Source organism: Portunus trituberculatus, chromosome 50, assembly GCF_017591435.1.
Source record: "Portunus trituberculatus isolate SZX2019 chromosome 50, ASM1759143v1, whole genome shotgun sequence".
NCBI classification, from domain to species: Eukaryota; Metazoa; Arthropoda; class Malacostraca; order Decapoda; family Portunidae; genus Portunus; species Portunus trituberculatus.
This window is the reverse complement of record NC_059304.1, coordinates 29,136,519-29,159,242: the sequence shown is the minus strand read 5'-3', so window position 1 is coordinate 29,159,242 and position 22,724 is coordinate 29,136,519. Positions and strand designations below refer to the sequence as shown.

The 22,724-nt window shown below is 39.1% G+C and overlaps 1 protein-coding gene across 3 annotated transcripts in view; it reads left to right on the top strand.

Moving 5' to 3' along the window:
* The window catches only part of LOC123500131 (YY1-associated factor 2-like), a 292,440-nt gene extending 273,636 nt beyond the window's left edge, over window positions 1–18,804 (top strand). For all 3 annotated transcript variants that reach the window (XM_045248796.1, XM_045248798.1, XM_045248797.1), the window contains 2 exons: window positions 11,592–11,717; window positions 16,763–18,804. In XM_045248796.1, the coding sequence (XP_045104731.1) occupies window positions 11,592–11,717; window positions 16,763–17,033 (397 nt within the window). In that variant the 3' untranslated portion in view covers window positions 17,034–18,804. The remainder of the gene's footprint in view (window positions 1–11,591; window positions 11,718–16,762) is intronic.
* Window positions 18,805–22,724: the final 3,920 nt, after the last annotated feature.

Genomic DNA, 22,724 nt, shown 5'->3' with positions numbered 1-22,724 from the left:
TATGCTTCTTTTTATAAGGGGACCAAACCACCCCAGCATATTCCAATCTTGGTCTAATTACCGTACTAGTTAATTTCTTCATCATATCTTTAGGCGTTTGATAAAGTGCCACATGAAAGATTGCTATGGAAGTTAGAGGAGAAGGGTGGCTTAAAAGGAAGCACATTGAGATGGATGGAAAATGATTTGAGGAGGAGAGAAATAAGGACGGTAGTTAAAGATATGAAGTCCAAGTGGAGAGCAGTAGACAACAGAGTGCCACAGAGGTCAGTATTGGCGCCAATACTTTTTCTCATACAGTATATATAAACGACATGCCAGAGGGAGTGAACAGCTACATAAATCTGTTTGCGGACGATGAGAAAATGTGCAGAGTCATAAAACAAAAAGAGGATTGTGAAATACTGCAGGAACACTTAAACAAGATCTGGAAATTGAGTAAAAAATGGGAGATGGAATTCAATGTGGACAAAAGCCATGTCATGGAAAATGGGAAAAAGTGAAAGACGACCAGTGGGAATCTATAAAATGGGAGATGGAGTAGAACTAGAAAAAGTAAAAAAGGAAAATGACTTGGGAGTGACGATGGAAGAAAACACTCAACCGGTAAGCCATATTGATAGAATTTTCAGAGACATAGCTTTTAGATCCATAGGATAAGGAATATTGAATTAGCATTTCACTATATGGACAAAGAAATGATGAAGAAATTGATAAGTACTAAAATAAGACCCAGACTGGAATATGCAGAAGTGGTGTGGACCCCCCAACAAAAAGAAACACCAAGAAATTGGAGAGACTACAAAAAATAGCTACAAGACTGGTTCCAGAATTTAAAGGGATGACATATGAGGAGAGACTAAAAGTTATGGATCTACCAACCCTGGAACAGAGAAGAGAGAGAGGGGATCTGATACAAGTTTATAAATTAATCGATTAATGGAATGGATCAAATGGATAATGAGAAACTAATCCTGAAAGAAGAATATGACATTAGAAGCACAAGATAGCATAGTAAAAATCTGAGGAAGGGAAGATGTCTGGGAGATGTTGAAAAATATAGTTTCTCGCAAAGATGTGTTGAGACTTGGAACAGTCTGAGTGAGGAAGTGGTGTCAGCAACGAGTGTGCATAGTTTTAAAGAAAAATTGGATAAGTGTAGATATGGAGACGGGGCCACACGAGCATAAAGCCCAGGCCCTGTAAAACTACAACTAATTAAATACAAGTAGGTAAATACACACAGAAAGAGGAGATTGTGGAGGAGACAATAAATTAAGAGTAACTTATACTAACATAGATGGGTTGTTATCAAGCATATTGGAAGTTCAGGATTATTTGAAAGAGAAGAAGCCAGATGTAATGTGCATCGTTGAAACAAAACTGAAAAAAGAGATCCATGTCAACTTTAAAGAGGAGGGATATAATACCTGGAGGAGAGACAGGAAGGATAAAGGGGGAGAAGTGCTAATAATGGTTCATGATAATATATGTCTGGAGGATGTGCAATATGGTGAGGACAAAGTGGAAGTAATGGGAGTAACAATCAGAACAGAAGATTTGAAGAAAAGAAAAATTATAGTTACATATGTTCCACCAAAGACTAATACATGGGGATTAGAAGAACAAAAAGATATGCAAAGAGAGGTGATAAAGTGCCTAGATAACATGATATGAAGAGATAGAAGAATACTCTTAGTTGGAGACTTTAACTGTAAAAAAATTAACTGGAGAGAGATGGAAGTAATGAATAATGCTGGGCAGTGGAGCGAGAAAGTGTTATAGTTGACTATGGTTAATACAATGGACCAGTGGGTGGAGGAGTCAACAAGGTACAGGGGGGAAGAAGAACCATCGTTGCTTGACCTAGTTTTCACAAAGAAACCAGAGTCCCTCCAATTATACAACACCTTAGTCCAATGGGGAAAAGTGATCATGTGACATAAGAGATGCAAATTCAGGAGGAAGATGAGATAAGTTACAGAGATGACTGTAATGGAGAGAGATTAAATTATGCAAGAGGGGATTTTGAAAAATTAACGATATATTTTGCTGGTATCGAGTGGAATAGTAATATGTACAGAAAGAGTGTACAAGGAAAATATGATATATTCTTACAGAAATACAATGAAGGAGTGAAAAAGTTTGTTCCTATTTAAAGAGTTAAGAAAAAAATACATGCTTGGAACAATGCATACAAGCAAAAAAGGCAAAAGATAAAGCGTGGAAGAAACTCTTAAAGCAGGGAAATGACTATAACAGACGTCAGTACAAAGATGCCAAAAATGAATATACAGTAAGTCCTCATTATAACATGTAATAATAAGGAATGCGTTTTAGTATGTCAAAAGTCACCCCTACAGAAATTAAAATACATGTAAATAGTCATATATATATATATATATATAAAAAATGTAAAGTACTGAGCAAAAGAAATAAACAAAATTTAAATAGTTCCATGACGATTGTTGTATATAAAAAAAAATTGTAAATCAAATAAATATTTCCCATAGAAATTAATGGAAATAGAATTCATTTGCTCTTGTGATATGAACTTAGCCCCCCAAAAATTAACATGCTTTAACCCGTAAGAGGTCAACCACGTACATGTACGTGGAGTCTTTGCTTACTACCTGTGGTCAATCACGTACAAGTACGTTCGCCCCTTTCTCGGTTTGCATGCGTTAGAAATTCCCTCTAGCTTCAATATTTATGTTCTTTGAAGTGTCTAGCATATATCAGCACAGTTTCCCACCATTCTGACATGGGATAGTCATCCCCCTCCCCCACCCCTCCCTGCCGCCTTAGCGTGACCCAAAAAAACGGAGCGACATTTGGTATTACTGTCATGAATGTGATGTAGCTCTATGCATCGAGCCTTGTTTTGAAGAATATCACACTCTGCTGCAATACTAAAAAGCTTAGATACTGAAAGAAAAAATAATAAACAATATTTTGTGGTAAACTGAGTAAATAATTTTTTACATTATATTAAAAGTATTTACAAATATTTTTTTGTATTTTTCATTTCATAAAACATGGGTTAATTTATGAATATGTAACCATTATGCACATGTCTCATAGGAGAAAAATATCGATAAAACAATTAAAAAAGCCTTATTCAGAAGTTGTACGTCTGGCAGCATCACTGAGCGAGGTAAATTCAAAGCTCCAGCTGGACATTAAAAAAATGGCAATTTCAAACTTTAACTCTTATTTTTACTTTTTTATGCTCATTTTGAGTTATATGGAATAAAAAAGAAAGTGAAATTTTTGGTGACCTGGATGAGTATTCAGAGGTAAATCAGTGCTGACCTCTTACGGGTTAAATACCAACCAAATATAGATTTAATATAAGATAAATACAATGTTTATTTTATGCATGATATAATTGTACTATATTGCCCAATATAACAACTTAACCCGCAAAACTCGGGACATGTCGATAGACATTCATCACGTAAGACTCAGGGCATGTCGATAGATGTTTAGGCTTTTGACGGCTATATTTTCGCTTTTTTCTTCCTGTTTACTTTGCTTGTGAGCTGGCAACACTTATAAGGAGTAAACTTATGCTCTACGTCACTGTGTTACCAACGATGGATGGTGGGAGCGACAGTGATTTTATGATGTCTGATTCCGCCGCCTCTCCCGCGTGCCTTTACTTCTATACCTCGGGTCTCTCGCCATGTTGCAGAGAGACAACTTTTGAATGAGAGTGGTATCAGAACAGGCAACAGGAGAGAGAGAGAGAGAGAGAGAGAGAGAGAGAGAGAGAGAGAGAGAGAGAGAGGGATAAAAGGGGCCAATTTTCTATCGCTCTAGCCAAGGCCGCTGAACTCAATTCTTAAGTATCTTATGGGAAAAATTGCTTCACGATTTGAATAAATGCTGATTCGACCGATAAAAAACCTACCTAACCCCATCGAATTGCGAGGATCCCCTGTATTCATATACACTCATGCCATGAGGATAACCTCAACTCCGTGGCACTGAATGATAGTGAATTACTAATGAAATACCGCGGTATTTCATTAGTAATTCACTATCTTTCAGTGCCACAGAGTCGAGGTTATCCTCATGGCATGAACGTAGATGAATACTAAGATATGATATCCATTATAGCAGGCAATAGAGGAGTGGAAACAAATATCGTGATGAAAGTAACACCCAAGCTAAAAGGGTCAAAAGAAGAAGCAGCCGAGTTGCCAAGAGTCTGTGGCCGATCTCTTCTCTGCTTTATTTTTTTGTATTCCATGTAAGATTTCACTTTATGCATTACAAAACAATCCTTTCTTGGGGGCAAGGTTTGTAAAAAGCTAATAGAAATGTTGTTTTGTGAACATAAATGCATATATAAGACAGTAATAACCCTGATAAAATGTATATGTATCTGTGTTGTAATGTACTATGATGTGTGTAGGTGATGGGTTAAATACTTGGGTGTCGTTGGCTCTTACACTTGTACCTAGTTACCTAGTTAATTGCTTGTTATGGGAGGGAAAGTGAGGACGACTGTGACGCGAGGCGTCGGGTGAGGAGGAGAGCAGAAGGCGAGCTGTGTAGTCGCCCCACACCTCTGTACACCAAGGGAATAAAGATCACCGGATTGCTGACTGCTTTTGCTGAACACCACATAAAAAAAGAAAAAAAGAAAAAAATAGATATAAAACCTGACTGTCTCGGCAACACAGTGGAGCAGTACAACGTGCCCCTTTCCATGCGACAGGCGTTCTGCCAGGAGCTGGAGTCATGGATTACAAGTGGTTGGCTTGTACCTCACGATGAGCAGCAGCACGGGGCACCTCGGGGGCTTCTACCGCTCATGGCAGTGCGGCAGAACAATGGCGGTAAGGTGCGGCCCGTACTCGATTACCGTGAGCTAAATGACTGCGTGATTGCCTTCACTGCCGACAGCGACGTATGCTCTGACCAACTAAGGAAGTGGCGCCGGCATGGAGAGAACGTGTCCGTCCTCGACCTACGCAAGGCGTATCTACAGGTGCGTGTAGATCAGCAGTTGTGGCCTTTCCAGACCGTGATGGTGAGAGGTTGGCGGTACTGCTTAACGCGCCTTGGATTTGGCCTCAACATCGCTCCACAAGTTATGAAAGCAGTTGTCAAGACCATCCTGGCTCAAGACTCTAAGATCGAACAAGCAGTCTTGCCGTACGTAGACGACCTGCTCGTGAATGAAGACCTGGTCAGTGCAGAGCAGGTTGCTGCACACTTCGCGAGTTACGGGCTGGAGTGTAAACAGCCAGTCCGTGTGGCGGACGGGCACGCTTGCTGGGTCTACGCATACGTCCGGTGAACGGGGAACTGCAATGGACGCGAGACAACGCAGTTGCCGCGCCACCGAAACAAGTGACCCGCCGTGCAGTGTTTGCGTGGTGCGGGCGACTGATCGCTCATTTGCCGGTGGGCGGCTGGCTGCGACCGGCAGAGGCATGGATAAAACGGCAGGTGAACGCTAGTACCCGGGGCTGGGACGACGCGCTGTGCGAGCAGATGGAGTACGTGTCAAGCAGGCTGTCCAAAGAAGATCCGTGCTGTGGGCAATGGTGCGTGCATGGAGACCAGGCAGTGTTGTGGACCGACGCCAGCTCTATCGCTGCCGGTGTTGTTGTGGAAACACCGCAAGGAGCTGCCATCGAGGACGCATGCTGGATTAGAAGAGATGAGAGCTCCCACATTAACATGGTTGAGCTGGACGCAGCAGTTCGTGGCGTCAATCTGGCCATCGCGTGGGGCATGCGAACCATCGATCTGCGAACAGATTCTGCGACTGTCTACCGCTGGATTGACGATGCGCTGAGTGGCCGGGCACGTCTTCGCACCAAGGCTCATGGGGAGATGCTGATTCGCCGTCGGGTAGATGTCATCCGGCAGCTGGTGACGGAACTTGAGCTGGTCATGTCTGTGACGCTCGTACGCTCCTCAGAGAACCGCGCCGACGCCCTCACGCGAGTCCCAGGGGAGTGGGTGCGAGGTGACAAAGACGGATCGGCAGTGAGTGTAGCAGCGGTAGCAGCAGCATCAGCAGCTAGCAGTCGGGATAGCAGCGTGGCGAGTGTCGCTGACGTTCACATACGTGCTGGCCATCCTGGCGTGCGACGCACACTCTTCTTTGCACGACGTGACATCTCACGAGCAGTGACGCGTGCTGAAGCACGTGCTACTGTGCGGCAGTGTGAGGTGATGTTACCCACTACCTCGGTAGCGCCTACCTGTCCCTTGTCGACTGCGGGCCGTCTCGGTTCGCTGCGTGGCGGCACTTACGTCGCAGATGCGGGGCGTGTCGCTGCACTTCAGAGGGCATACGGCATCTGGTAACGGCATCGTGGAAAGGAACCATCGCACGGTGAAGGTGATAGCAGCGAGGAAGGGCTGCTCCGTTGCTGAGGCAGTCCACCTGTACAACGTGACGCCCCGGGACGGGAAACTGTGGCATCAGCTCCCGTGAGTGGTATTTACCGGTACCGAGTACGAGACTGCGTGCGGCACGATCAGGTACAGCGTGCCGTTCACACCTCCCCTGATGTTGCAAGGAAGAACTACACGGTTGACGATGCAGTGTGGGTTCGGAGGCGGGGCGAGCGCTGCACCTCAGCATCGCAGCCCGGCGTCGTCACCAGGGTGAACTCGCCGCAGGTGGTAGAGGTTGATGGAGTCCCACGACACGTCAGGGACTTGAGACACCGCAGCAGCCTCTCAGTGAACGAAGCTGGCACTCCAGATGAACCGGGAGTAGAAGATGAACCCCCGCTTCATGTTGACGCGCAAAGCCAGCTGCTGCAGCCGCAGGTGGCTGAACCCCCACCTGAGGCACGACGAGAAGCCGTGCTTCGAAGGAGTACCCGTGAGCGGCACCCTCCGCAGCGATATTGTTGTGATCCTGGAGATCAGGGGGGTGTGTAATGTAATGTATATGTATCTGTGTTGTAATGTACTATGATGTGTGTAGGTGATGGGTTAAATACTTGGGTGTCGTTGGCTCTTACACTTGTACCTAGTTACCTAGTTAATTGCTTGTTATGGGAGGGGAAGTGAGGACGACTGTGACGCGAGGCGTCGGGTGAGGAGGAGAGCAGAAGGCGAGCTGTGTAGTCGCCCCACACCTCTGTACACCAAGGAATAAAGATCACCGGATTGCTGACTGCTTTTGCTGAACACCACATAAAAAAGAAAAAACATTCCACAGGTTGCCGGTTAGTGTCTTTCCCGTTTCACTCTCCCTCCCTTCATAAATTTAAGATCATCAACATTATAAAGTTACGTACATACACACATTAGTTTACTTTACAATGACTTAAATTAAACTGCCTAAATGTTTAACTTCATAATTTTTACTTTCATGAAACCTTTCACTGTACTATGATACACTCTCTCTTTGTTTACTCTCAATGGAAGTTCAAGTCAGGGGTTAAACTTGTTATAATAGGTTCGCTTAACAAAGGTTTTTTTAGGAACCTAACCCCTTTGTTAAGGGGGGTTGCCTGTGTGTATATATATATATATATATATATATATATATATATATATATATATATATATATATATATATATATATATATAAGAAAGAGAGAGAGAGAGAGAGAGAGAGAGAAAGAAAATCAGCATTTCTCAACCTATTTACTCTTGTATAACCCTTAAGATAAATTACATGTCTCAAGGAACCGTTGTGCAAAACCAAAATTATATACCATATATTTCTCATTTTATTTCACATGACAAATATCATAATATAAATTTTAATAACTGATTCAAGGAAAATAATACATCTTTGTCAGTTTTTTTAGTAATATTAAATAAAATTGATACTGTTCATTTACAATACTTCATCTGGGAGTTTTCCCTCACACAAAAAAAAAAAAAAAAGAAAAGAAAAATAACTCAAACAAAAAATAAACATAAGTAACCAATATCAAATATTTATGATATGAATATAAACAAAACACAAACAGATAATTGCTGCATCAGTTTATTATTTATTTATCTTTTATTGGCAATATTGAAATGACATAAGATAAATCAAGGCAAACTGTCCTGTGAACCAATAAATGGGCTAAGAGAAAATTTTTGTTTTAGAGCCATTTGATAAAGTGAAACATACTTCTCTAATTTGAAACCTGTACCTGTCTCTTGCTACACAGATACTTAATTCGAGGTCGAATTTTAGATAAACACACATTGATTTCATTCTCAATTGAGAGGAGACAGTTTCTGTCTTTGCTCTTAATACTTGTCAAATAAGAAAAGGCTTGCTCACACATGTAAGATGTTGAAAACTGCAACAATACATTAATTGCTTTCCTATGAATAGTAGGAGACTCTTTTTTTACAGAAATCCAGAACCTGTCCAGAGAAAGATCTGTAAATCTTATCTTGAGTGTACGATCACACTGCAGCTCACAAAGTTCTTCCTCTTCTTTTAATGTCAGAGTCTCAGGATGACCAGCAGATTCAGAGTATGGATCCCGCACCCAATCATACTCCTGTATTGAAAGGGAAGGAGAATAATTTTAAGTTCTGGTGTACAGTTCCTCTAAATGGGATTGATGTTTTCTGATATCTTTTGTCACTTTTAAGCCGCAGAAGCAGCGGAAACATCTCAAGATTTCCTTTTGCAACATGGTTTCTCCGCAAATTCACATATCTTTTAAATGCAAGAATTTTATCACTTGAAGTCAGTATATTTTCTCTGGGGCCTTGCAGTGACTTGTTCACTTGATTCATGTAATGAAAAATGTCTGCTAAGTAGCTTAGCCTCTGCAGGAAATGTTCATCTTCAAAGCAATAAGCAAAATCTTGTTTATTGGTTTCTTGAAAGTATTTTTGCAACTCATCTTTCAACTCAAAGACCCTATTTAGAACTCTTCCTCTACTCAGCCACCGAATTTCCTTGTGAAGCAATAGATTTACGTGTTCTTTGTCCAGCTTTTCACAGTCTTTTAAACATTCTGGAGTGAACTGGTCTTTGTTAAATAAAGTTTGCCAGTTTTGTAACATCAAAAACTTTTTTTCAGTTCATTGCCAAGTGATTTTGAAATCAACACCTCTCTGTGAAGAAAGCAGTGTGTTGAGATTATATCAGGATTTTTTTACTTTAAAAGAGAAGCAAAACCTTTTATGGAGCCAATCATTGATGGAGCACCATCAGTACAGATGCCAACACAATCCTTCCAGGAGAGACCTCGTTTCCAGATATGAGGACAAAATATTGAATATATCTATTCCTTTGCTCATCTCAGGCAGTTCTTTACAACATAGGAAGTTTTCTTGAATTTCACCCTCATTGACAAATCTGTTTACTCATCAACATGAATAGAAAAACTACTATTCTTCAATTTGTCGCAAAAAAACTTTTCACTGTCATGTGCCATATCATAAATACGTCAGCTTATTGTACTGTCTGAAAGTGGAACATTTTCAATTTCTTGTACTGCATTTTGTCTAAACATTTTACCGACTATAACTTTACAAGCTGGCAATATCAGGTTCTCACCAACTGTGTGACTTTTCCTTTTCTGTGCAATAATTTCTGCTACCAAGTAACTTGCTTCAAGAGCCTTTTCATTTATACTAACTGTAACTAAAAAAAAGTTGTACTCTGTTTCTTCTGAGAGTCCAACAGCCTTTTAAAATAATCTGCACTTTTATTTTTCATATGACTGTGATTTGTTGTGAGGTGTCTTTTCAGTTTAGCTGGAGCTATTGCTGCATTTAAAAGTTGTTTGCCACAGATGACACACAATGGAATAGGATAGCTTGGGTCACCGGTCCATGTGAAGCCCATTAATAAATAACTTTCTTCATAAAGATGGATCTTCTTTCTACCCATTGTTGAACTACTAGTGCAGTGGAATTACTCAGGAGCTTGTGGCTCTTCATCACTAGTCTCCTGAGCTTGTGGTTCTTCATTTTTAACCTCAGAATTTTTGGAATGTTTCCTCTTTAAAAATTGCCATGTTGGGTGATTAGGTATTTCTGTAAAAATGAAGAAAAACAAAGAAATAAGTAACTTTATAAACAACGAATAAAACTGAAGCAATTAAAGAGAAATAGAACTAGTCTCGAGACAAGAAAGATAATCTCAAATAAACTAATAAAAAATGCAATAAAACAGCATACATTAAGCCCCCGCACTTGGCGAATCTCAGCTTGGCGAAATTCACTTTTGGTGGTAGGGTGGCCACAGACCATCGAGTGCACGCTTGGCGATTTGAATTCAAACTTGGCGGTCCCCTGGCGGCCGCACAGCGAACCACGCGGCTCTCCAGTGACGTCAAACCTCTCTCTAGACCTATCAGAACGCAGTGTGAGAGTCCCCGTCAGCCATTTTGTTTGTGCTACCCACTGTTCTGCTAGCGTGGAAACAAATTCTGGCGATTTACCGCCAACATGGCCTCTACCAGAACAATATGTGGTACCGGTGGAGGTAACGATAATGGTGGTGGTGGCAAGGATGAATGTGGGCGAGGGAAACAGGTGGAAAAATAGGAGTTACAGCCTTTATATCATGTCTTATCAGCTTTATTTATTGTTTATTGGTCTGTTTTGTACATGTCTTCTAATATGTGAAGGCAAAAGTTTTTATTTCAACTCAAAAGATGGTATTTTAGTGGTCAAAAGAGGGACCTCGACAGTGACCAAAGACTGATTGAGGCATTTTTTAGGCAATTTATATGGTATAAAGAACTCGTGTTTGACGAAATTCATATTTGGTGGTAATTTCGCCAGACTTATTAATTTGCCAAGTGCGGGGGCTTACTGTTCTTAAATTTTTACAATTCATAAAATATCCCTGAATTCTGGAAAAAAAAATTTACTGAATATTATGGGCGAATGAGGGACTGTACCTGTATGCCAGGAACCACAGCGACAACTGATGTAGACTGTGCATACATCTTGTACTGAGTGAGTCACTTGATATATGAATCAGTCACGTACAGGTGCCATACAGACATCACTAAATATATCCCTAATGATTATATTTTTGATAACATAATAGGTTAGATATGATGATGTCTATATTATAATATTACAATAACCAATAATATATTGTGCATCTTTAGTTATATTACATATATGAAATTGAATAAAAAGTCAAAAGTGCATTAGCTTGTCTCACTTGTTCTTGCAAAACCCTTAGGGACCTTTCATGGAACCCTAGGGTTCTGGGGAACCCCAGTTGAGAAACCCTGATATAGATAGATAGATAGATAGCTATTTATATGAATATAGAAATAGATAGATTAATGTGTGCTATGCTTGTAATCACAAATGCAAATCTGGGAACCAGTGAACTTTATGTACTTGTACTTAGATATGAACTTGTATATATGTATCTAAGTACCTGGCAGAGATTTCCTGTATATTAGGAAGTAGATACACAAGACCATTCTTTTTTCATTGGAGGAATAAAATTATAGATAATGGGCTTCTGGTCTCTCATGGTCAGTTCTTTACTTTTTAGTGTACAAAATATAGTGGTGGCTTTCTCCCAACCTAAAAAAAGAATTTGTGACCAGAACATGTTTCCTTACAGTGGGGGGGGATGTAATTATAAAGAGTATATGTATCTTCAGGAAGCCACGACTGAATGCTGAGCTAGTGGCAGCACAAGTGGCTCAGGTGGTACCACCTAAAATAAAGAAAGCAGAGAAGAAAGACCGTGACCGTAAAGGGGATGGTCGTAATCTGCAAAAGGGCAGGTGAGTGAAGTTCTATGTTTTGACAGATAATTGTTATTTTTTGTCATGATATGCCATTTTCAAAATAAACTAGAATACTTAACAAAATTGTCTAAATATTTTTTTTTTTAATCCTTGATGTTTTTTCAAGTGTAATCCATACTATCATGAATAAATTAAATATTGAAATTTTAGATATAAAGATGTATTGTAGAAATATCTTGAGGAAAAATCCATGTTTCTTGCTTTGTATTCTCTATCACCAGTTTGATTACCATAATACACTCATTGTACTCCATATCTAACATTTATGATTAGAAATCATTTGGTCAGAAAATGGAAATTGTTTATTCACTTAACTTGCATGTCAGCTTTCAAGTCCCTACAAACTCCATCTTGATGTAATAATTATTCACATGCTCTTTGCCCAGAATTTTCAACTTCAGTCACAGAAAATATGTGTGGAAGTGACTACTACATTGTCCTGGCTTCTGAGGCTGTCCCTCAGTGATGAATGGACATGACAGACTGCTCACCAATTTCTTTCTTTAGTCTAATTAGCAGTCCATTCCTAAGCCTATTAGAGCCTGCTTACCAGTTTCTTGGTATAATAATTACAAGCAAAAATAGTAAAATGTTCCTTGGCATTTTAACTACTGCAATTATTAGATTGAAAAGAATAGCAAGGGATAAGGCAAAACAAATTCCTAAAGATATCTGTATCTTTTGTGTATACTATTCATATCCAGTCATTTTTACTGCTGGTGCTTAACCCCTTCAACACAAAGACGCATATTTTGCTTCACCAGGGTGCTCGAGACATATCCTATGACACATAGTCCATCATGGCTACTTCCTGCTAAGATGGTGTGTTTTGTTTCCTGGACACTGTACAAGATCTCTCAGAATGTAGATCATATATGATATAATGGCATGCTTGACTTTCTTCATTATTACAAAGGTGTATGACTCTCTTATATCAGGATGAGTACTGATGTGTTATGCTTTTTTTTTTTTATGGTACCTATAGATAAGTTTACCTTAAAAACTGATGTTTTCTCTTGTTTGTCATCTTCAGAAATGGCCCTGAGAAGGCAGACTATAACTTTTTTTCTATAAAATTTGTTTGGGGTTATCTCTTAACCCTTAAAGTACAGGGCGTTGATTTACTTTCCGTCTGTTACAGCGGGGAAGTCACACCTGTCAAAAAATGCTAAAAATATTTTTTTCCTTATAAAAGCATATTTCTTTGTGTTATTCTGAGTACAACGATGTAGTTTTCAACATGTTATGACCTCTGAGAACAAAGTTATTGCATATAAAAAAATTTCATGGCAGAACCCGCCGCTAAGAAATACCCCCCAAGCTCCGATAACACCACGCGCTCTCTCTCTCTCTCTCTCTCTCTCTCTCTCTCTCTCTCTCTCTCTCTCTCTCTCTCTCTCTCTCTCTCTCTCTCTCTCTCTCTCTCTCTCTCTCTCTCTCTCTCTCTCTCTCTCTCTCTCTCTCTCTCTCTCTCTCTCTCTCTCTCTCTCTCTCTCTCTCTCTCCTTTCGGGCATTTGAATTTGATGTAGAAGTAGGAATTTTTTGCACTTTCATGTCATGAAAATGCAAACTCAGATATATGAAATGATGTGCAAAACAGGAAAAGAAAAAGAAACCACATATTACAAGTATTGTGGATTTCTATAATAATTGTAATCTGGCAACTCTTATTAGCAATGAGATTCACGTGACCTAGCCGACAAGCACAGTTCTGTAGAGGCAACCATGGGTGACACACCAGCGCATTGCTCGTGGGGAGTACGTGAGGAGGTTTATGAACGTCGCTGTGAGGGTTGGTCTCTCTCCCAGATCACTATCAGAATCACTACTGAATTCTTCACTTTCTTCTGTCTCAATAAAAAAATCACTGTCTTCATTTTCATCACTGTCCTCAATGTCATTACCATGTAACACTGACATAACATCATTTGGAGTACCATTTCCTCCCTCCGGGTCATGGGGGTTGCCAGATGTAGCCTCAAAATGGGAAAAGATGACCTATAGTGAGGGAACATATGTATCAAGGCTCAAGCAGGCAAGCAAGAAAAGATGCCAGATACCTCCACTTGCCCCAGGACTAATAGTGAGGGGGAGAGATTGAAACGTTTGGCGCGGAAAAATCTTGATTCCTAGAACGATACCCGCCTCTCCACACTCGACACTACAATTGTCCTGAAACGATCACCGTACATTAAGGGTTAATGTACGTATATATTATGAAAATTACTTACCATCATCATTATTTCTGTAGTGGAGAGAGAGAGAGAGAGAGAGAGAGAGAGAGCTGCCTCTAAGTCAGGTATCCCCCCACCCCCACCCAGCCTTCATAGATGCCTTGTGTTTATTTGCCTAAATGGAAAGTGTATGGAGAGCGTTGAAACATTTTACTGCTAGTGAACCATCTAGTTGGTTTTTCCTATTATTGGTTCTAAATTTCCTGTAAGCTTTGGTAAAAGGTCAACAAGGTTTAGCTTCAGTTGACTGAGGTGCAGTGATGCTATGGAGATGCTTTATCTGGATCCTGTAATGATTGGAAAAGGCCCCACAATAATGTCGTTTCTTTCATGTAAGAGAAAAACCAGCCAAGGGCAACAAAAATTGTGATTAAGAAAAAAAGCCCATTGAGTCAAAAGAGTTAGCCAAAAGATGAAATAAATGTCAGAAAACTTCCCTCTTAAATGAGTTCAGGTCATAGGTAGATAGAAATGCAGAAAAAGGCAGGGAGTTTCAGAGTTTACCAGAGATAGATGAGTGATTGAGAGTAATGGTTATCTCTTGCATTAGAAAGGTTAGAAAGAATAGGGGTGCGATAAAGAAAGTTTTGTGCACCAAGGCTATAGGAGGAGGTGAGGCATACAATTTGCAAGATCAGGAGAGCAGTTGGCATGAAAATAGTGGTATAAGAGATGCAACATAGTGGCAGTGAGAAAGAGGCTGAAGACAGTTTGTCAGAGGAGAGGAGCTCATTAGATGAAAAGCTTTTCATATCACCCTATCTGATAAAGATGTATGAGTGGAACCCCTCCCATACATTTGAGGAATATTCCATACATAGATGGATAAGGCCTCTGTACAGAGTTAGCATTTGGGAAGATGAGAAAAATTGAGAGACAACTCAGATTGCCTAACTTCATAGAAGTGGTTTTAGTTAGAGAAGAGATGTGAAGTTTCTAGTTTAGATTATAAGTAAAGGACAATCTGAGGATATTCAGTGTAGAAAAGGGGGATAGTTGAGTGTCATTGAAGAAGAGGTGATAGTTGTCTAGAATGTTGTGTCAAGTTTATGGTTGGAGGAATCAAGTTCTTGAGGCATTGAGCAATACTGCATTTGCCTTGCCCCAATAAAAAACTTTGGAGAAATCAGAAGTCAGGCATTCAGTAGCTTTCATACATAATCTCTGTACTTCCTGAAGAGTGGGTCGCCTATGAAAAGACATGGAAAAGTGAATCATCAGCATAGTTGTGGATAGGACAAAAAGTTTGGTTTAGATCATTAATGAATAAGAAGAAGAGGGTGGATGGTGGGACAGAACCTTAGGAATACCACTTAATAGATTGAGAAGAACAGTGATCATTACCACAGTAGCAGTAGAATGGTCAGAAAGGAAACTCAAGTTGAAGATGAAGAGAGAAAGATAGAAGCTGTAAGAGAGTATTATGCAGATCAAAGCTTAGTGTCAGACTCATATCAAAAGCTTAGCTTTTGATATGTGTAAGGCAACAGCAAGAGTTTCACCAAAATCTTTAGAAAAGAATAACCAAGACTCAGTTAGGAAAACCAGAGGTTCACTAGTAGAGCAGCCTTGAGGGAAGCCATTCTGGTGATCAAATGGAAGATTGTAAAGTGATAGATGTATTCATGTTGAGGATATATTAAAAGATTTTAGATAAGCAGTGCATTAAAGCAACAGGATAGTAGTTTGACAGATTAGAGCTGTCACCATTTATAGGAACAGACTGAATGTAGGCAAACTTTTTATGGGAACAAACTGAATGTAGGCAAACTTCCAGCAAGACAGAAAAGTAAAAGTTGATAGACAACTCCAGCAAGACAGAAAAGTAAAATTGATAGACAACTCCAGCAAGACAGAAAAGTAAAAGTTGAAAGACAGAGTTGAAAGAGTTTGACTAGGTGAAGTTCAAGCACAAAGGCACAGCTTTGGGAAACTATAGGAGCCTTTCAAGGTTTTAGGCCAGCAAGGGCATGAAAAACATTGTAAAGGATTTTACTTGGTGGCATGAAATAATCAGTGGGGGAAGGAGAGCAAGGAACAAGCCCTGAATCACTGAAGGTAGAGGTTTGAAAGATGAGTTCATCTTTAGAGGCAGATGAGATGGCAGTGGTGCCATCAGGATGAAATAAAGGAGAAAAAGACCAAAGAAGCAAAGTTATTGAAGTGTTTTTGGCTTGGTGCCTCAGGCTGTATTAGCAAAGATTCTTAAGTATTGAAGTTTGTCTTAGACCAGCTTGAGTTGGTCTTAAGGTTTAGGACATGTCCAGAGGTGACTTATCAGTGATTATCATGATTATCAGAACAATCACCGGCTGACCTGACATAACGATACAATCGTTCTTGAACAATCACTGTATGTTAAGGGTTAAGCTGACAACACTGCTGGGCAGTTAAGGGAATGCAAGTTAATAAAGTGGACAATGTGTTTATGTGTGTAAAGAGTATGCATGTGATTTGAATTTATGACAACTTCAAAAATATTCAATCCATCTACATTTCCTTTCTGGTGTAATCTGCAAATCATCTAATCCATGAACATTGAACCATTGAATGTTTACACACATACAAACACACATACACATAAATACATACAGATATAATCTATATTGAGAGAATTCTCATTTTTTACTTGTTTTGATGGTAAAGAAACTTTTGCTACAAGATATTTTATAAAATGTTGGCATGATTTACTTAAGTATCTGTTAATATTTAACAAGTTTCTTACTACAGTTGACTCTCTTCAAACAGTGTTTTCCAGTACTACATAAGAGCCCATGCTTTTTCAGACCTCGATTGAAGAATGTGGATCGTAGCACAGCACAACATAATGCTGTCACAGTTAATAATGTGACGGTCATCATCACAGAATTTCAACCCAAACATCGATCCTCATCCACAACATCTTCCTCCAAGACCACTGCCACCTCAGGCAACACCTCATCAGCCACCAATGGGGATGCTCAAGTCATGTCATCCTCAGAAGCTGGCTCAATCTCAGATGCCTCTACAGATACCACTCGTAATGGCGACATGACCACTGAATCCAGAAGCTCTTAGGTCAAGCTCACACAATCACCAGCAGCTCTCATACCCATCTCAAAACATCATCCTGTCAACCTTCAGAGACAAATGGCGAGAGGCAAACCACAGTTGAACAATTGTGATTGTGTCTGCAATACATGCCCTTCTGGCATGCATACACACTCTTACCAAGGTGGTGCATGTGTGTGAGACAGTGCAAAGTAAAAAAAAACTGCCATTTTTCTCAATTTTTTTTGTGCAAGAGGTTGAGCTACCTCCTTACAGATGTGACTTGGAAGAGATATAGGACTCTTATCCATGGCTCTAGTACTGCCAATTTATATGTACAGTTTAGTTAACCTCAAAGGTATTATTTAGCTTACGTGTGGCACAGCAGATAGCCATATATATGTTCACTATCTTAAGATTTGTACAACTGGGTTTGTAAAGGACTGCCTTTATCCCATTGTTCTTGCCTTTGTAAAGATTTCTAGTTGAGAGTGGATACCTTTAATGAGGCAGTTGAGAATGAAAAGTACTGTGCTGCCTCAAGCTTAGATTGGCATGATGCTGAGACTGTGGCTTCATATGCCATATCCAATAACTGTAAGCATTGTCATCATTATTGAAAGTAGTTTGTTTTAAATCAAGGTCACTTGAAGAAGTAATTGTTATGATAATGTACAAATATATCACGTTGCCTTGTTAGCAAAAAATTTTTGAAAATTCAATGGTAATGCAGAGGTACCTGCTCTTGGCACCAGAGTAATACCACTGCCACCTTTGTGTCCCATTTTGGCACTACAGTCAAGAATTGCCAAGGGATATCTCTTGTTGAGGTTAGGGATTAGGGCTGTAAGTCCTTGATGTAAATTTGTATTGACTGATGTAATGTTAATGTGTGTGTGTGTGTGTGTGTGTGTGTGTGTGTGTGTGTGTGTGTGTGTGTGTGTGTGTGTCTCTCACTTTGTCTTTCTGCATGCATGCATGTATGTATGTTTGAGGTTTGAGGACGTAAATGTACAAGTATTTTGCTGTAATTCTTGTAGGTTTGATAACAATTGCATTTTTCTTTGATTATGACAATTATTTATTTTAGGATTTTTATATTTGGTGAAATCCTTTTTTGCTTTGAATAAAACTTTTTTATGATACACTAGCAATGCATGTACTTGGCTTTGCAACTTTTTTTTTTTTTTTAATTATTGCTGGTAGATGGCTTTACAGCTAACAACATGTCTTCATGTTTACCACCAAGAGCCAGCAAATTTTGAGTGAGGCAATGCATAAGCTGTCTGTGGTTACTTTCTAATATATAATTATGGCATCCCAAACAAATCCTACCTCCTGTGTTCTTGATGTAGTTGGTATTTCTTTTAAGTTCAAACCACAGAATAACACAAATGAATACTTTTTGTACATTACTCAATTAGCTCTTTCATTGTAAAAATATGCCTAGAATTAGATATCACTACAAAGGTGACTTCCACTTCATATAATTTTTCCTGTTACCCAGAGATGATTGTTATGCAGGACCTTCTACATGTTTTACCACTCTGCTGTGACAGTTTGCAATGTTAAGATACTAATGTTTCACATTAATACACATGCAACGTGTAGGATATAAGTGGCATCTCTGATATAAGTTTTTGTTTAGATTATGTACAAAATAATTTTCTGCTTTGAAGTGTTTGTTCATTGGGCCAAGTATTTGCAAAGCTGCTTGTATAACTCAATGGCTAACAGTTAAATCAAACTGTTATCTCTTGTTGAAGGACTGATCATTAATATCATCTCTATTATTTGCTTTCTTGATTTCTTGATATGATCCCTCCATTTTTATGTATAGTTATATTCTTCACTTTATTGTTGAATATGAAGGTAACACTTTATACATGTAGCCCATATTCAGGATACACTCCATAAGATAGCCTTCCTTTCTTTTGCAGTATAGCTTATTGTGAAATACCAAATATTCTTGCCACAACTCTTGCATTTTCTTAAGGCGGTGTTTGATTTTCTTGAATAATACCTTACAATTCACTTCCTTTTTAAGTCACTTATTTATTTCTTGTTATTTTATTTTATTCATTATTAGGTATTATCATTACAGGGATTTCTCAATTTATGCATGTTTAGAATGTGATTTTTGCAATAACATGAGATAAAATCCCTAGTAATTCTTTTTCATCTTACATGGATTATTTATGATAACACAATGTCAAGAAAATCAGGTTGTATAGCTGGACCAAAAAAAAAATGGCAAGATGCTTTGCTGGTATAGCAAGTCTCGAGAGTTATAAGATTCTGCAAGATGTTTATTTGGGCTGCCATATTTGTCATTGCAGCTGATTGCAGGACAGAGGCACTCCACCTCCAGCCTCCAGAGCAGCTAGTGATGCATGATAAATGTCATCAGGAAAATCAGTGTATGCCGTTTTGCTGTAAGTTAGATGCTGTTACTATAGCAATGATAATCCTTTGTTTATTCCAATTGAGAGATGATGAACAAAAAGCATTTTGTATAAGGTACATGCTGCAGGAACAGCAGGATGTATGCCTATTAATCTATTTTACATTGATTTCTACTGAGAAAATGGTTGTGGTTCATAAAACGAACATTATATATATATATATATATATATATATATATATATATATATATATATATATATATATATATATATATATATATATATATACACACAAACAGTGGAAACTCAATACTCGAACGTCTAAATATTCAAACTTTTCAATACTTAAACACAAAAGTTCGATTTAATACTCGAAAAAATACCTTATAGTCAAATGTCCACACATGCAGTTGTAAACAAAGGCTCTCTGGCATCCCCCTTTCCCCTCTGCCAGTTGAGACTTTCTGCCAGTTGAGTCTTGTGCTGCTGCGATCATCAGGATAACACTCTCCTGCATTCTATCTGTAGTTTTTCATTTATAAACTTACATTAACACCAAAGACTTATTAGTGGTGAAAATATCTGGTAATCAAATGGCCGCACATTTGGTTGTATACAAAGCTCTATCATCTCCCTTCTCACAGCCACCACTGTACTGTTCTGATACCATATTACTGTATACTGATACTGTATTACCTGTATACTGATGCGAGTGTGCATCCTTAGTCCTGACGCAATCTTGAGAAAAGCAACACTTTTCTGCGTTGTCGGTAGTTTTTAATTTAGAAACTTAGGATGGCACCAAAGAGGCTTATTAGTGGTGAAAATAAGGAGTCTGGTGAGAGTGCAAGTGTTAGTAAGCCACAGCACTCCATTAGTGGATTCACAAGAATCACACCACAGGAAAAGTTACAATGACGTTTTTACTCGTCCTCCAATGACCTCCCTTTTCCTCCCTACCTTTCTCCCCTTCTTTTCTAATTTATCCATCACCATCATTTACAGTATGTACAAATAAAAATTTTGAAAAAAATAAATGCATTGAAATTTTTATAAACTTGAGGTTTTGCTAAGATTAGAACGAATTACCTGATTTATAGGTATCGATAATCAAACTTTTTAATACTCGAACAGCCATTTGGAACGAAATAAGTTTGAGTATTGAGTCTCCACTATATATATATATATATATATATATATATATATATATATATATATATATATATATATATATATATACAGTAAAGTCCCAGGTTACGTCGGTGTCGAGTAACGTCAAATTCGTAGTTATGTCAGTCCACTATAAGGCAATTTAAGATTAAAAAAATTGAAAATTTATAAATCATAAAGTGCGAGATTTATTGTTATTGTTGGTGGTTGCCTGCCACACCTCCCACCTCACGCTTGAATACAATAACATCATGCCTCAGTTCCACCACACCGTTGCCCCTGGCAAGACTGTTATCCTACTGCTGCGTTTACTGAATCAAGTTCTTAGTATCTTGCTCAATGGCACCAAAGAGAAAACTTCTTAGTGACAGCAGTGATGCTAAGGAAAACCATTACGCTACAAGAAAAAAGGGACATAATTAAAAGACATGAGAAGGGAGGCAGCAGCTGTGTGTGAGGGAGGGAAGAAGAAAATGGGAAGCCCGTTACCATGACAACAGGGAGGTTGACGACCTTGAGGGCTCGCACACCCATCACAACAATAACCTTCGCCTGGGCCACACGACACTCGCAGCTGACTTGCACCGTCTGCGCCTGTCTGCTGATCCCTATTGCCCTTTCCTATTGCATTTCCTGCCCCACTGTGCACGCTTCTACTCCCACCGCACTGCACTACGCTCCCAGCTGTCCACCCTGGCCGTCACAACATTCGACCTGCCCACCCTTCTGGCGGCCTCAGGCGTCCACCCATCTCTGCAACCTGCAGTCCTTCGTGTTTGTGGCCCTAATCAACAACAAAAACAAGCTTGTGTTTCATATTCCTACATAGTTGTAAATAATATAACAATATAACCTTTAACTTACCTGAATGACCATAAACAATGATTGGTTGAAAACTCGATAATATGCTTTGAAATGTACGGAAACTCGAGTTACGTACAAAATCGACTTGCGTCATGTTTCAGGAACGTAACTCTGACGTAAACCGAGACCTTACTGTATATATATATATATATATATATATATATATATATATATATATATATATATATATATATATACAGTCATACCTCGCCTAACATGACAGTTACGTTACTGAGCTCGTCGTGCACGGTGAGATTCGTGTTAGGCGAATAATAGAGGTTACGTTCCCAGATCCTCCCAAAAAAACACTTTTTTTTATACCAAAAAGACTGAAAAAGAAAACAATAAATGAAGTACCAAACACACATCTTATTTAACTACAGTACTAGTACAGTAATACTCTGCTTAACGAACAGGATAGGGGGTGTCAAAGCTGTTTGTAGAGCGGAAATTCGTTAAGCGGACGTAATTTTCCCATAGGAAATAATGGAAATAGGAGGGATGCGTTCTGGGCTGGTCCCCAGCATACCATGTGGGTAAAAAAAAATATATATATATATATATATACTGTATTTCTATTAGCTTTTTACAAGCCTTGCTCCCAAGAAAGGATTGTTTTGTAATGCATAAAGTGAAATCTTACATGGAATACCAAAAAATAAAGCAGAGATGATGAGATCGGCCACAGACGGAGACTCCGGCGACTTGGCTGTTTCTTCTTGTGACCTTTTTAGCCTGGCATGTTTTCTTTAACCACGATATTACATTTGTTTCCACTCCTCTATTGCCTGCTATAATGGATATCATATCTTAGTATTCATATATGCTGATGCCAAGAATTACTAATGAAATAGTATTTGATTAGTAATTCACTATCACTCACTGCCACGGAGTCAAGGTTATCCTCATGGCATGAGCGTATATGAATACTAAGATATGATATCCATTATAGCAGGCAATAGAGGAGTGGAAACAAATGTAATATTGTGGTTTAAGAGAACACGCCAAGCTAAAAAGGTCACAAAAAAAAGAAGAAGCGGCCAAGTTGCCGGAGTCTCCGCCGTCTGTGGCCGATCTCATCATCTCTGCTTTATTTTTTGGTATTCCATGTAAGATTTAACTTTATGCAATACAAAACAATCCTTTCTTGGGGGCAAGGCTTGTAAAAAGCTAATAGAAATGTTGTTTTGTGAACATTTATGCATATATAAGACAGTAACACAGGACCAGCGGGAGATTCATTTGGGGACCAAATCGTGCCGTTCCGAGTCAAAATCGT